This window comes from Pristiophorus japonicus, chromosome 7 (assembly GCF_044704955.1).
Source record: "Pristiophorus japonicus isolate sPriJap1 chromosome 7, sPriJap1.hap1, whole genome shotgun sequence".
Classification (NCBI taxonomy): Eukaryota; Metazoa; Chordata; class Chondrichthyes; family Pristiophoridae; genus Pristiophorus; species Pristiophorus japonicus.
The window spans coordinates 41,136,495-41,150,123 of record NC_091983.1 but is presented as its reverse complement, the minus strand read 5'-3'; the positions used below and the strand labels follow the sequence as shown (position 1 = coordinate 41,150,123).

Here is a 13,629-nt window from a genome sequence, read left to right as displayed (position 1 = left end):
TCTGGGATAGAGAATTGCAAAGATTCACGACCCTCAGAGAAGAAATTCTTCCTCATTTTCATTTTAAATGGGCGACCCCTTCTGAAGTTATGCCCCCGTTCTAGATTCCCCCATGAGGGCAAACACCCTCTCTGCATCTACCCTGTTGAACGATCTCAGAATCTTATATGCTTCAATAAGATCACCTCTCAGTCCATCACCAGCTAGCACTTGTTGGAGCTCAGGGTGGAAAGAGGTTTGGAAGATGCTTGATGGTGGAGAAAAGAAGCTGAGGTTTATCTTTGCTCCCCAGGATAATCCTGGAGTAGGGGGTATTTTTTGCAGAAGAGAGAGCGACACAGACCCCATAGCATTGATGATGTCCACCAAAATCTGGTGATCGATGGTAAGAGCAGTCTATCAGATATATTCGAGTCTGCAACCCTTGGACTTGGGGGAGTGTAGATGGGGCGATATGAAGCCGAATGATCAGGCTATGGGAGAGTAAAGATTTTGCAGGGAACAAAGGCATCAAGGGTGGAATTGATGGATGCAGAGTGATGGAGGTCCAAAGGCTTGCCAGTTGGGAGTTTGAAAGTGTAATTTTAAGTGACTTGCAGGAATAATTTTTCCAGGGGTGGTTGAAGATGTGGGTGGTGAGCGATACAAGGAAGTGGTCATTGATTGAGACCAAGGCAGTTGGGAAGCCACGGGAATGGCGAGGTTGAGGGGACAACCATGTATATGAGCATGGAGAGTTTATGTGGAGGGAGAGGTTTGAGGATGGCAGGAGTTCAGTGAATTTAGAGAAGATAGAGAGAGAGAGGAAGATTTAAAAATACACAAGATGAGCAATCAGTCAGCACAGAGGCTGAAGGAGAAGGCACTCTGAGTGGGGTTTAGGATGGGCAGTGAGGACTTTAGGGCAGGACAAAGGGATGAAACAAAGGGAGGTACTCAAAGGACCGGGGAGGTACCAGAATGTGATTTAGTGATATAAAAAGAAAACAAAGAAAGAAAAACTTGCCTTTATATAGCGCCTTTCATGACCACCGGACAATGAAGTACTTTTGAAGTGTAGTCACTGTTGTAATGTAGGAGACACTGCAGCCAATTTGCGCACAGAAAACGCCCACAAACAGCATAAGAAATAGGAACAGGAGTAGATCATTTGACCCCTTGAGCCTGCTCCGCCATTTAATAAGATCATGGTTGATCTGATGATGGACTCGGCCCCACTTCCCTGCCTGCTCCCCATAACCCTATCTTCCCTTATCGCTCAAAAATCTTTCTATCTCTGTCTTCAATGAACCAGTCTCCACAGCTCTCTCGGTCAGAGAATTCCACAGATTTTACAATCCTCAGAGAAGAAATTCCTCCTCATCTGATTTTTAAATGGGCGGCCCCATATTCTGTGATTATGCCCCCTAGTTTTAGTTTCCCCTTTGAGTGGTAATATCTTCTCTGCATCCACCTTGTCGAGCCCCCCCATTATCTTATATGTTTCGACAAGATCACCTCTCATTCTTCTGAACTCCAATGAGTATAGGCCCAACCTATCTTCATAAGTCAACCCCCTCATCTCCGGAATCAACCTAGTGAACCTTCTCTGAACAGCTTACAATGCAAGTATATCCTTCCTTAAATACGAAGACCAAAACTGTACGCAGTACTCTAGGTGTGACTTCACGAATACCATGTACAGTTGTAGCAGGGCAACTCTGCTTTTATACTCTATCCCCATTGCAATAAAGGCCAACATTCCATTTGATGCACAAGGGCCCTCAGGCACGTTGCAATTTTTCTCCATTTAAATAATTATTTTATTTTCTATTTTTTCTGCTAAAGTGGATAACCGCACATTTTCCCACATTGTACTCCATCTGCCAAATTTTTGCCCACTCATTTAGCTTGTTTATATCCCTTTGCAGATTTTTTGTGTCCTCCTCACAATTTGCTTTCCCACCCATCTTTGTATCATTGGCAAACTTGGCTACATTACACTCGGTCCCTTCATCCAAGTCATTAATTTAGATTGTAAATAGTTGAAGCCCGGCACTGATCCCTGCGGCACCCCACTAGTTACTGTTTGCTAACCGGAAAATGACCTGTTTATCCCGACTCTCTATTTTCTGTTAGTTAGCCAATCCTCTATCCATGCTAATATATTACCTCCAATTTGATGGATGACCAGATAATCTGTTTTAATGTTGATTGAGGGACACTCGGGATAACTTTCCTGCTCTTACTCGAAATAGTGCCATAGGTTCTTTTCCATCCACCTAAAAAGGCAGACAGGTCCTCTACGATCCAAAAGATGGCACCTCTGACAGTGCAGTATCCCTCAATACTGCACTGGAGTGTTGGCCTAGAATGTTATGCTGGAGTGGGACTTGAACCCACAACCTTCTGTCTCGATAGACAAGGGTGCTACCAACTGAGCCACAGCTGGCACGTAGGTGGTTTGGGCAGGGCAGATAGTGGGAAGTATAGCCAGGCAGGGAGGCTTTTGTAAGTATCGCCATCCATGAGTCAAGTTTCAGTTAAAGCCAGAATGTCAGTGAATTTATCCACAATCATGGATGGCAAGAGACTTGTTCATCAGTGGGCATTCAGGAAGGAAATTAAGCCAATCATAGCACCCCTTACTGCAGGCTTGGCCGAGACCAGTTAACTCCGCACAAATAGACAATTGAACCAGCGTCCTTCCCGGCCTCTGTGGCTCAACTATACATCGGATCATTTCAGTGAACCATCGGGCAGTGCTGTTACTTAGATATGTCTGACTTTTGAAGTTCAAATGAAACAGTTTCCAATACTTCTTGAACATCCTAAGTTTTTTGTTAACTTCCAGATGCAACAGCTAATGAAAGCTGCAAAGGAAGGTACTAAAGATGGATTGGAAAAGACCAAAGCTGCTGTTCTTAAAAGGGGCCGCTCGTTTATTAGACACAGGTATCAAGGTGAGTGGGCAAAGTGCTAATATCACAGAGCAAATACATGATCAATTGTAATTTCAGCAGACTCTTCTCAGAAGGCTTATGCACTTTTCAAGAGTTTTTTGCTAATCTGTGTATTAACATTAAGAAAATGATTAGAGAATGCCACAAACTTTCTGAATGTGCTAGTTTTTGCTCCACAGTGCTGCTGCCCCTCACCCCAACCCTGCTCAAATGCACTCCTGCTTTGGAGCATGAGTTACTGACTAACGATGAGGACTGTGAATCCTGGGTTATTCTCGCCTTCCCCCACCAAGGTCAATTGTTGTGGCCCTGCAATTATCCGGGCTGAAATCACAGCCTGTGGATTGAACCTGTGACTGTTTTGACCAGTATGATTCAATCCCACTCTGTGGTGCATTTACCCACTCAAACCAGCAGGCTAGCCTCCGAGTGGTACAAGAAGCTGAAAACAGCCTAAAAAGTGTGCAAGTATCCACAACTAATTAATTATCCACCGTTCATTTACTTTAAAACGTGGTCAAGTGTAAGATCTGTAACAGAGTAATAATGAAAATGCTAATTGTACCCGGCTGATTGCCCATTGAATTGCTCGAGGTTTAATCAGGGTCTGGAGTTTAGTTTTGATAACCAATGTCAAGCCAGGGAAAATGGGAGATCATTCTAAATTAGAACCATTGGGCCTCAAAAAGAGCTAGGGGCTTGTTTACTTTTCCTTCAACAGAGCAGTGAGAATACTATCTTTTATTCAGTGCAGTTCCACACAATTTCCATTACAGGTAATATCCAGAACTCTCCAATTCCTCAAACAGCTTTACCACTGCCTTTTAGGAAGCTTAACAATGCCTACTTTATTAGGGGGCTGGAGAACGGGGAGGGGGGGGGGTGGGAAGGGGAGCTAAACTAAACAATTTCGACCATTCCACCTTATGGGGGGTGGAGGTATAAACAGTGCTTACTGGTCCACTTTATTGCGGGGGGGGGGGGGCGGAATCGGTGTGGGAGCAGTTTAAACAGTGTCTACTAGTCCACCTTATTTCGGGGTGTGGGGGAGCAGTTTAAACAGTGCCTACTAGTCCACCTTATTTCGGGGTGTGGGGGAGCAGTTTAAACAGTGCCTACTAGTCCACTTTATTTGGCGGGAGGGGCAGCAGTGGGGGAGCAGTTTAAACAGTGCCTACTAGTTCACTTTATTATGGGTGTGGTTTAACAGTGCCCACTCGTCCACTTTATTATGGGAGGGGTTAAACACTGCCTACTCGTCCACTTTATTACAGTGTTCATTCTGAAGATGCAATAAACTTCAGTGCCAGCTCTTCTGATTTCCAATCAGAAGGTCTCTGCGAGAGAAAAACATCCGTTTCTCTAGTAAGGAAATCTGAATATAACTTTTAGAGCATCTGAAGGTTTTGGTGATCAGTTGCAATGTGGGCCAATGACCATGAGTCTGGTGCTCGGATCAGTAGAAGGTGACACGTTTAATCTGCATTGTGAGAAATGTAGTCCGGCAAGAAAACACTTGCACAGTGTAACACTGGTGTGTTTTGGGAGTGTGTGACCTGGTTGACCCTCTTCATTCAGATAAGGAGTAGATACACAATTCAACTGGACTTCTACCACAGCCCCCAGAGAGAAGTGTAGGCCTGTGCAGAGAAATTCTTGGGAAGCATTTGTAACATGCATTGGCTGGCGTAATGGTGAAAAGAAATCTGAATTATTTTTTTTAATGTATTTGTTGAGCCAGTGCACCTCATCACTAATTTTATTTGCAGAGATCCCTAAGCATCTCAGCCGAAAGAGCCCAAACCAACTATCCTTTTCCTAATAGAATATTCCTCTATCGGCCAAAAATAGTCGTGCTGTGATTGACAGGAGAGTGGCTCTTGCAGGCAATGGAAATGTTAAGACACACGCAATAAGACACACGCAATAAATTGCTGCTCTTCTGAGACTGGAGGTGAGGCACATTGGAGGGATAGTGTATCCTTCATGTGACGCAGATTATAGCTGACCCACAAATAATTCTTGCTTCGAGCTGAGGAATGGAACATTTTCTATTTAGCACGCTTGAAAAATCAACATAAACAAGGCGTCCCTGCTGCTGTACTTCCATAACTGCATTTAGTGAAGTTTTTTAAAAAGCTGCAAAAAGTTCCCAGAGACAACAGAAATGGCAATCCTAGAAACCTCCATATTTTCAAACTTAACTCTTTGGGAAATATATATATTTTTTAAAATACCCTCAATATTTGAGAACAAGGTGAAAGAAGTTGTACTTTTCCAGGGGTCTAAGAGGTGACTCATTGCTGCACATACAGAGGCACCAATATGCAGCACGATAGACACCCCGCCCCACCAATATTCATCACTGATTTTTATTTGCACACATTTTGTTTTCAGATCACAGGTTTGGATGCTTGGAAGAAGAAGAACAGAATCTCTTTATTGATGTGGACTGCAAACATCCGGAGCCAGTAATGACACCCATGCCCGAGGGTTTGACACAGCAGCAGGTACGTGTTTGTAATCAGTACCCATAAACCCAGCACCATATAAGAAGTGTGTTGTAACTTCAACTTGAGGTATTTGGTTCCCAAGCTCGGAGTATTCTGTGACCTACAGAATAAATTAAGATACTAAATAGCACCTGTAGAATAAAGCAGGTTTTCTTGCTATGCAATCCTGCTTTATGTCAAAACACAAAATGTACATGCACAGTGGAATCAGTTGAGATCCATTCAGATTTTATCGAGCAGAAAAAAAACCTCAAACAAAACTAAAGGGCACTGACAAGAAAAGCAGAAAAATTGGAAGAGACAGTTAAGAAAGAAAGATTTGCATTTATATAGCATCTTTCACGACCATCAGATGCCCCAAAGCACTTTATAGCCAATCAAATACTTGTGGAGTGTACTCATTGTTGTAATGTAGGAAACGTGGTGGCCAATTTGCACACAGCAAGCTCCCACTAACACATATGCGATAATGACCAGATAGTCCATTTTAGTGACGTTGATTAAGGGATAAATGTTGGCCAGGACACGAGGGATAACTCCCCTTCGAAATAGTGCCATGGGATCTTTTATGTCCAGCTGTGAAAGCAGACTGGGTCTTGGTTTAACATCTCATCTCATTAGTGTTTTCCTAATGTTGCTGCATCCAGAATATAATCTCGTTGAATGGTGAATTTGACCTTTCTACAATAGATCTTTTAAAAACATTGATTTTGTTTTACAAAAGTTTTGTGTTGCAATATTTAATCCAGTCTACAGCTAATTAAATTTTTTTAATTGCCTTTTTTATACGTAAATTCTGTCTAACTTGAACGAAATTTATTTTTGCAATAGGTTGTCAGACGATATATTCTTGGTTCAGTTGTTGAAAGTGAGAAGAATTATATGGATGCATTAAAGCGAATTCTAGAGGTAAGGTGGAGCTTGAGGCAAACTAAGCTTTCCCAGTTGGATTTTGGGTTGTTATAACAACCAGAAGTTTGTGCTTTTTAAAAAAATAAATAAATAAAAAATAAAAGAATCTATTTTTAAATCTTTGGAGCATCTCGGCCATTCAAGGTTATTTTTTACAACTTCTTCCGACCAAAGTAAATCTTACCAGATGGTGATCTGGGAATGATTATAAGGCAATAACTCATTGAAAAGTTCACGTGATATCATAAACTGAGAGTACGCATGCGTCATTTACAAAGACCGAACATCATGGTGATGCTAACTGCTTTGAAATTACTCCCACGTGTCTCTAGTTTTAAAACAAAATGTACATTGTAAGCGGTCTGGGAGTGGATTATCTCAGTTTGTGTCTTTTTTTGTTAATGGTGTTTGTCATGACAAATGTGGAGCAGGAGGAATTAATGATGGATGACGCCACTGGATTTATTAAGTGGTAAACTATAGTTAATTACTTGGAAATAACAGCCATTGTGTTATATGTAATTGTAAGACTTTTATATATTTAAAACCTAGAACAGTCTCTATGCCTTCCCCTCGGCCTTTCTGAATTCTGGGACAAAAAACAGCTTGAATAGCTTAACCGTTAAATGGTGTGTGGTATTGAGCTATATAGGCCAAGCAATTCCAGATTTGAAGCTATGCTTGAACGTACTTATTATGTCTTTAGATGCTCTGATAATGACTCCACGAGGAAATGTGTTGTACTTGAACTGTAGTGACCTTAGTCCTTCATTTGTAGCTCCAGAGTGAGGATCACACATGGTGGCCTGCCTTTTATAGTAGACCTGGCACACCTGTACAGGTAACCTACAAGTTTCCCACTGCAGTGCCCTCTGGTGGTACACCTTTAATAGTATAAGCAGTAAACATGTAGGATACATGACATCACTCTCCCCCAAGTCCTTCGTGTAAATCGCTTTTGCACTGAATGTGTTCTGGGCTTAGCTCTATCTGGCTGACCCTTGGAGGGTCGTTTCCATCTTGGGTGAGTGGGTGTTGTTTCGTTGGCAGTAGAGGTGCTGGTGGTTTCTGTTTGTGTGTCCATGACTACTCCATTCTCTCTTCCCCCGCGCCCCACCCCCCCGCACCCTCCCTCCCTTCCCACCCTGCCACATACAGATTGTGCCGGTGGCTCATTACATTCATATACATTCAAGTCCAAAAAAAATTGCATCTACACTATTACATTCGTGGTACGGTTGTGAGGCAAGTACATTAGAATGGTGAGGTACATACTTGCTATGTACTTGGAATCAGTGCTGGGGTCAGCACTGGTGCGTGAGGACAAACTAGTGCCAGAACTGCTGGATGGTGTCCAGGTAGTCTGGTGGCAGTGCGGTGCCCAGTGCTGGCAGTGGGAACCTGGTCGGCTCAAGTTGCTTGTTCTCGGGGCTTTTACATAGAAACATAGAAAATAGGTGCAGGAGTAGGCCATTCAGCCCTTCAAACTTGCACCGCCTTTCAATAAGATCATGGCTGATCATTCCCTCAGTACCCCTTTCCTGCTTTTTCTCAATACCCCTTGATCCCCTCAGCCGTAAGGGCCATATCTAACTCCCTCTTGAATATATCCAATGAACTGGCATCAACAACTCTCTGCAGCAGGGAATTTCACAGGTTAACAACTCTCTGGGTGAAGAAGTTGCTCCTCATCTCAGTCCTAAATAGCCTACCCCTTATCCTAAGACCATGTCCCCTGGTTCTGGACTTCCCCAACATCGGGAACATTCTTCCCGCATCGAACCTGTCCAGTCCCGTCAGAATCTTGTACGTTTCTATGAGATCCCCTCTCATCCTTCTAAACTCCAGTGAATAAAGGCCCAGTTAATCCAGTCTCTCGTCATATGACAGTCCAACCATCCCTGGAATCAGTCTGGTGAACCTTCGCTGCACTCCCTCAACAGCAAGAACGTCCTTCCTCAGATTAGGAGACCAAAACTGAACACAATATTCCAGGTGAGGCTTCACTAAGGCCCTGTACAACTGCAGTAAGACCTCCCTGCTCCTATACTCAAATTCCCTAACCATGAAGGCCAACATACCATTTGCCTTCTTCACCGCCTGCTGTACCTGCATGCCAACTTTCAATGACTGATGAACCATGACACCCAGGTCTCGTTGCACCTCCCCTTTTCCTAATCTGCTGCCATTCATATAATATTCTGCCTTCGTGTTTTTACCCCCAAAAATGATTAACCTCACATTTATCCACATTATACTGCATCTGCCATGCATTTGCCTCACCTAACCTGTCCAAGTCACCCTGTAGCCTCTTAGCGTCCTCCTCACAGCTCACATCGCCACCCAGTTTAGTGTCATCTGCAAACTTGGAGATATTACACTCAATTCCTTCATCTAAATCGTTAATTTATATTGTAAAGAGCTGGGGTCCCAGCACTGAGCCCTGCGGCACTCCACTGATCACTGCCCGCCATTCTGAAAAGGACCCGTTTATCCCGACTTTCTGCTTCCTGTCTGCCAACCAGTTCTCTATCCTCATCAGTACATTACCCCCAATACCATGTGCTTTGATTTTGCACAACAATCTCTTGTGCGGGACCTTGTCAAAAGCCTTTTGAAAGTCCAAATACACCACATCCACTGGTTCTCCCTTGTCCACTCTACTAGTTACATCCTCAAAAAATTCCAGAAGATTCGTCAAACATGATTTCCTTTTCATAAATCCATGCTGACTTGGTCCGATCCTGCTACTGCTTTCCAAAAGCGCTGCTATTTCATCCTTAATGATTGATTCCAACATTTTCCCCACTACTAATGTCAGGCTAACCGGTCTATAATTACCCGTTTTATCTCTCCCTCCTTTTTTAAAAAGTGGTATTACATTAGCTACCCTCCAGTCCATAGGAACTGATCCAAAGTCGATAGACTGTTGAAAAATGATAACCAATGCATCCACTATTTCGAGGGCCACTTCCTTAAGTACTCTGGGGGGGCAGACTATCAGGTACTGGGAATTTATCGGCCTTCAATTCCATCAATTTCCCTAACACAATTTCCCACCTAATAAGGATATCCTTCAGTTCCTCCTTCTCATTAGATCCACTGTCCCCCAGTACATTTGGAAGGTTATTTGTGTCTTCCTTCGTGAAGACAGAACCGAAGTATTTGTTCAGTTGGTCTGCCGTTTCTTTGTTCCCCATTATAAATTCACCTGAATCCGACTGCAAGGGACCTACATTTGTCTTCACTAATCTTTTTCTCTTCACATATATTTATAGAAGCTTTTGCAGTCAGTTTTTATGTTCCCTGCAAGCTTCCTCTCGTACTCTATTTCCCCCCTCTTAATTAAACCCTTAGGCCTCCTATGTTCAGTTCTAAATTTCTCCCAGTCCTCAGGTTTGTTGCTTTTTCCAGCCAATTTATATGCCTCTTCCTTGGTTTTAACACTATCCTTAATTTCCCTTGTTAGCCACGGTTGAGCCACCTTCCCCATTTTATTTTTACTCAAGATAGGGATGTACAATTGCTGAAGTTCATCCCTGTGATCTTTAAATGTTTGCCATTGCTTATCCACCGTCAACCCTATAAGTATCATTTGCCAGTCTATTCTAGCCAATTCACGCCTCATACCATCGAAGTTACCTTTCCTTAAGTTCAGGACCCTAGTTTCTGAATTAACTGTGTCACTCTGCATCTTAATAAATAATTCTACCATATTATGGTCACTCTTCCCCAAGGGGCCTCGCACAACAAGATTGGTAATTAGTCCCTCCTCATTACACATCACCCAGTCTAGGATGGCCAGCTCTCTAGTTGGTTCCTCGACATACTGGTCTAGAAAACCATCCCTAATACACTCCAGGAAATCCTCCTCCACCACATTGCTACCAGTTTGGTTAGCCCAATCAATATGTAGATTAAAGTCGCCCATGATAACTGCTGTACCTTTATTGCACACATCCCTTATTTCTTGTTTGATGCTGTCCCCAACCTCACTACTACTATTTGGTGATCTGTACACAACTCCCACGAGTGTTTTCTGCCCTTTGTTATTCCACAGCTCCACCCATACCGATTCCACATCATCCAGGCTAATGTCCCTCCTTACTATTGCATTAATTTCTTCTTTAACCAGCAATGCCACCCCGCCTCCTTTTCCTCTCTGCCTATCCTTCCTAAGTGTTGAATACCCCTAGATGTTGAGTTCCCAGCTTTGGTCACCATGGAGCCACGTCTCAGTGATGCCAATTACATCATATCCGTTAACTGCTGTCTGTGCAGTTAATTTGTCCACCTTATTCCGAATACTCCTCGCTTTGAGGCACAGAGCCTTCAGGCTTGTCTTTTTAAAACACTTTTCCCCTTTAGAATTTTGCTGCAGTGTGGCCCTTTTTGTTTTTCGCCTTGGGTTTATCTGTCCTCCACTTTTACTATTCTTCTTTCTATCTTTTGCTTCTGTCTCCATTATATTTCCCTCTGTCTCCCTGCATAGGTTCCCATCCCCCTGCCATGTTAGTTTAACTCCTCCCCAACAGCACTAGCAAACACTCCCCCTAGGACATTGGCTCCGGTCCTGCCCAGGTGCAGACCAGCTGGTTTGTACTGGTCCCACCTCCCCCAGAACTGGTTCCAATGTCCCAGGAATTTGAATCCCTCCCTTCTACACCACTCCTCAAGCCACAAATTTATCTGAGCTATCCTGCGATTCCTACTCTGACTAGCACGTGGCACTGGTAGCAATCCTGAGATTACTACTTTTGAGGTCCTACTTTTTAATTTAGCTCCTAGCTCCCTAAATTCGCCTTGCAGGATCTCATCCGATTTTTTACCTATATTGTTGGTACCTATATGCACCACGACAACTGGCTTTTCACCCTCCCTTTTCAGAATGTCCTGCAACCGCTCCGAGACATTCTTGACCCTTGCACCAGGGAGGCAACATACCCTCCTGGAGTCTTGGTTGCGGCCTATCTATTCCCCTTACAATTGAATCCCCTATCACGATCGCTCTCCTAGTCTTTTTCCTGTCCTCCTGTGCAGCAGAGCCAGCCACGGTGCCATGAACTTGGCTGCTGCTGCCCTCCCCTGATGAGTCATCCCCCTCAACAGTACCCAAAGTGATGTATCTGTTTTGCAGGGGGATGACGGCAGGGGACCCCTGCACTACCTTCCTTGCACTGCTCCTTCCTGTTGGCCACCCATTCACTATTTGGCTGTGTATCCTTTACCTGCAGTAAGACCAACTCACTAAACGTGCTATTCATGTCATTCTCAGCATCGTGGATGCTCCAGAGTGAATCCACCCGCAGCTCCAGTGCCGCAATGCGGTCCGTCAGGAGCTGCAGCCGGACACACTTCCCGCACACATGGTCATCGGGGACACCGGAAGCGCCCCTGACTTCCCACATAGTACAGGAGGAGCATAACACGTGTCCGAGCTGTCCTGCCATGATTTAATCCTTAGATAAACTTAATTTGGCAACAACAATACTAAAGGTTACTTACTGATAAAGAAAAGAAAAAAGAAAAGCTACTTGCCAATCATCAGCCAATCACTTTCCCCCTTGGCTGTGACGTCACCTTTCAATTTCTTTCCACTTCTTTGCCTTCTCTCCCTGCTGCAGCTGCATCGCTGGCCTTTATAGGCTGCTCCGATCTGCTCCCACCTCCGCCGACTCCCCGAACTCCTGGTCTCGCTGGGCCTTTATAGGCCTCTCCGATCTGCCGCTCGAACTCCCGATTCCCCGAACTCCTGCCTTTGCTCCTAGCGTCGGGCAGGTTCACAGATATCTGTGACCTCCCTGTCCTCTCCTTGCATCCCGGGTTGCTGCTGCTCCCTGAGGAGCAGTCGTTGAGCAGGGAACTGCTGACTCACTTGCCTGGGCGTTATTTGTTTTGGGATCCTGGCTGGTCTCGATCCCATTTGGCAGAACCGTTGCGGATGATCCTTTATTCCCGGTTATGGCCTTGGTGGCAGTAGGGACTGGGAGCTGCGCCTTGGCATGATTTGCTCTTTCAGGTTTGTGGCGGTTGGTGCCATCGGGTGTCTGAGAGCTGAAGCCGATCAGGGGCAGGGTATCGATACCAGTACCATTGCCCTCCTGAGATCGCTTTCTCTGCAGGTTGTATGTATTGGCTGCTTGTGGCCATACTCCATGGTGCATCACTCTGGTCCCAGGCACGCAGGCTACAGCATTGGGTAGCTCGCTGGGCCTGTGTGCTCCCGATGGGTGTTTGCCTGCTGCATTGACTGAATGCAGCTGAAATCCTACATCGCACAACGTTTCATTACTCATCGTAAATAACCTGTGGCTCCGATCGCAATCGCGTGACTTTTCTTTGCTTATTGTATGTACACAACTCTGATCATCAATTACACATTTTAGATCCAACACAGTTGCTATTACATTGAGTGTGTGAAACCGTTCCTTTAAGTGTGGTGGGTTGCAGGCCTCCTTTAAGAGAGCCTTGCTATCTTTACCCCAATCCTTTTCTTCGTTTGGTGCCACGTGTTGCTCCATCAGCGCTGCACCTCGTGGTCTGGCCGCCGCCATCTTTTTCTTCAGCGCATCACCTCGTGGTTTGGGCACCATCTTTCTTCCATCCACGATGTCAACTGCTGTGATCCTCTTCGCCCCGGGTTCTGCCACCGAAGCTGGGAAGTCGCCTTTGGATCCGATTTTCTTCCTCCGGAGTCCTGCCACTGGAGCCTGGAACATGCATTTGGGTCATCTCAGCTGGATCATCTTCACATAGTCGTGCTGAGCGGTCTGTGCCTCGGGTGCTGTGCTGGTCTGTTCTCTGGTGCCGGATCCAACCTCAGGCCAGGGCTTGTTTTGCCTCTGAGCGCGGAGGATGTCGATAGCTGGAGGGATGACATTTTCCCAGCTCCAATGGATCTTCTCCATTGACCTTCTTCCGAGTAGCTTTGGTCCATCTCCTGCAACAATCCACAGAGGTAACTTGTGCACCGTGCCATCATGGAGTACCTTAACATCCTCACTACCAATGACTGGGATAAGTTCATCGGTGTAGGTGCGCAGCTTTGCCTGAACCAGGACCAACTTGGGTCGTTCAGCTTGGTTGTCCCATAGCATCTCAAAGGCTTCTTGATTCATTACTGACTGGCTCGCCCCTGTGTCCACTTCCATGAAGACTGGAACGCCATTTATCTCGACTTCCATCCTCAACAGGGAACGTTCGGTGGTGCAGGTAAACATGCTATATACCTCATCGTGGGGCTGAGTTGCCTCTTTGACTAT

At 44.9% G+C, this 13,629-nt stretch overlaps 1 protein-coding gene across 2 annotated transcripts in view; it reads left to right on the top strand.

Moving 5' to 3' along the window:
• The window catches only part of arhgef10 (Rho guanine nucleotide exchange factor (GEF) 10), a 423,195-nt gene that overhangs the window by 198,994 nt on the left and 210,572 nt on the right, over positions 1 to 13,629 (top strand). For both annotated transcript variants that reach the window (XM_070884917.1, XM_070884916.1), the window contains exons 10-12: positions 2,834 to 2,942; positions 5,340 to 5,452; positions 6,287 to 6,364. In XM_070884917.1, the coding sequence (XP_070741018.1) occupies positions 2,834 to 2,942; positions 5,340 to 5,452; positions 6,287 to 6,364 (300 nt within the window). The remainder of the gene's footprint in view (positions 1 to 2,833; positions 2,943 to 5,339; positions 5,453 to 6,286; positions 6,365 to 13,629) is intronic.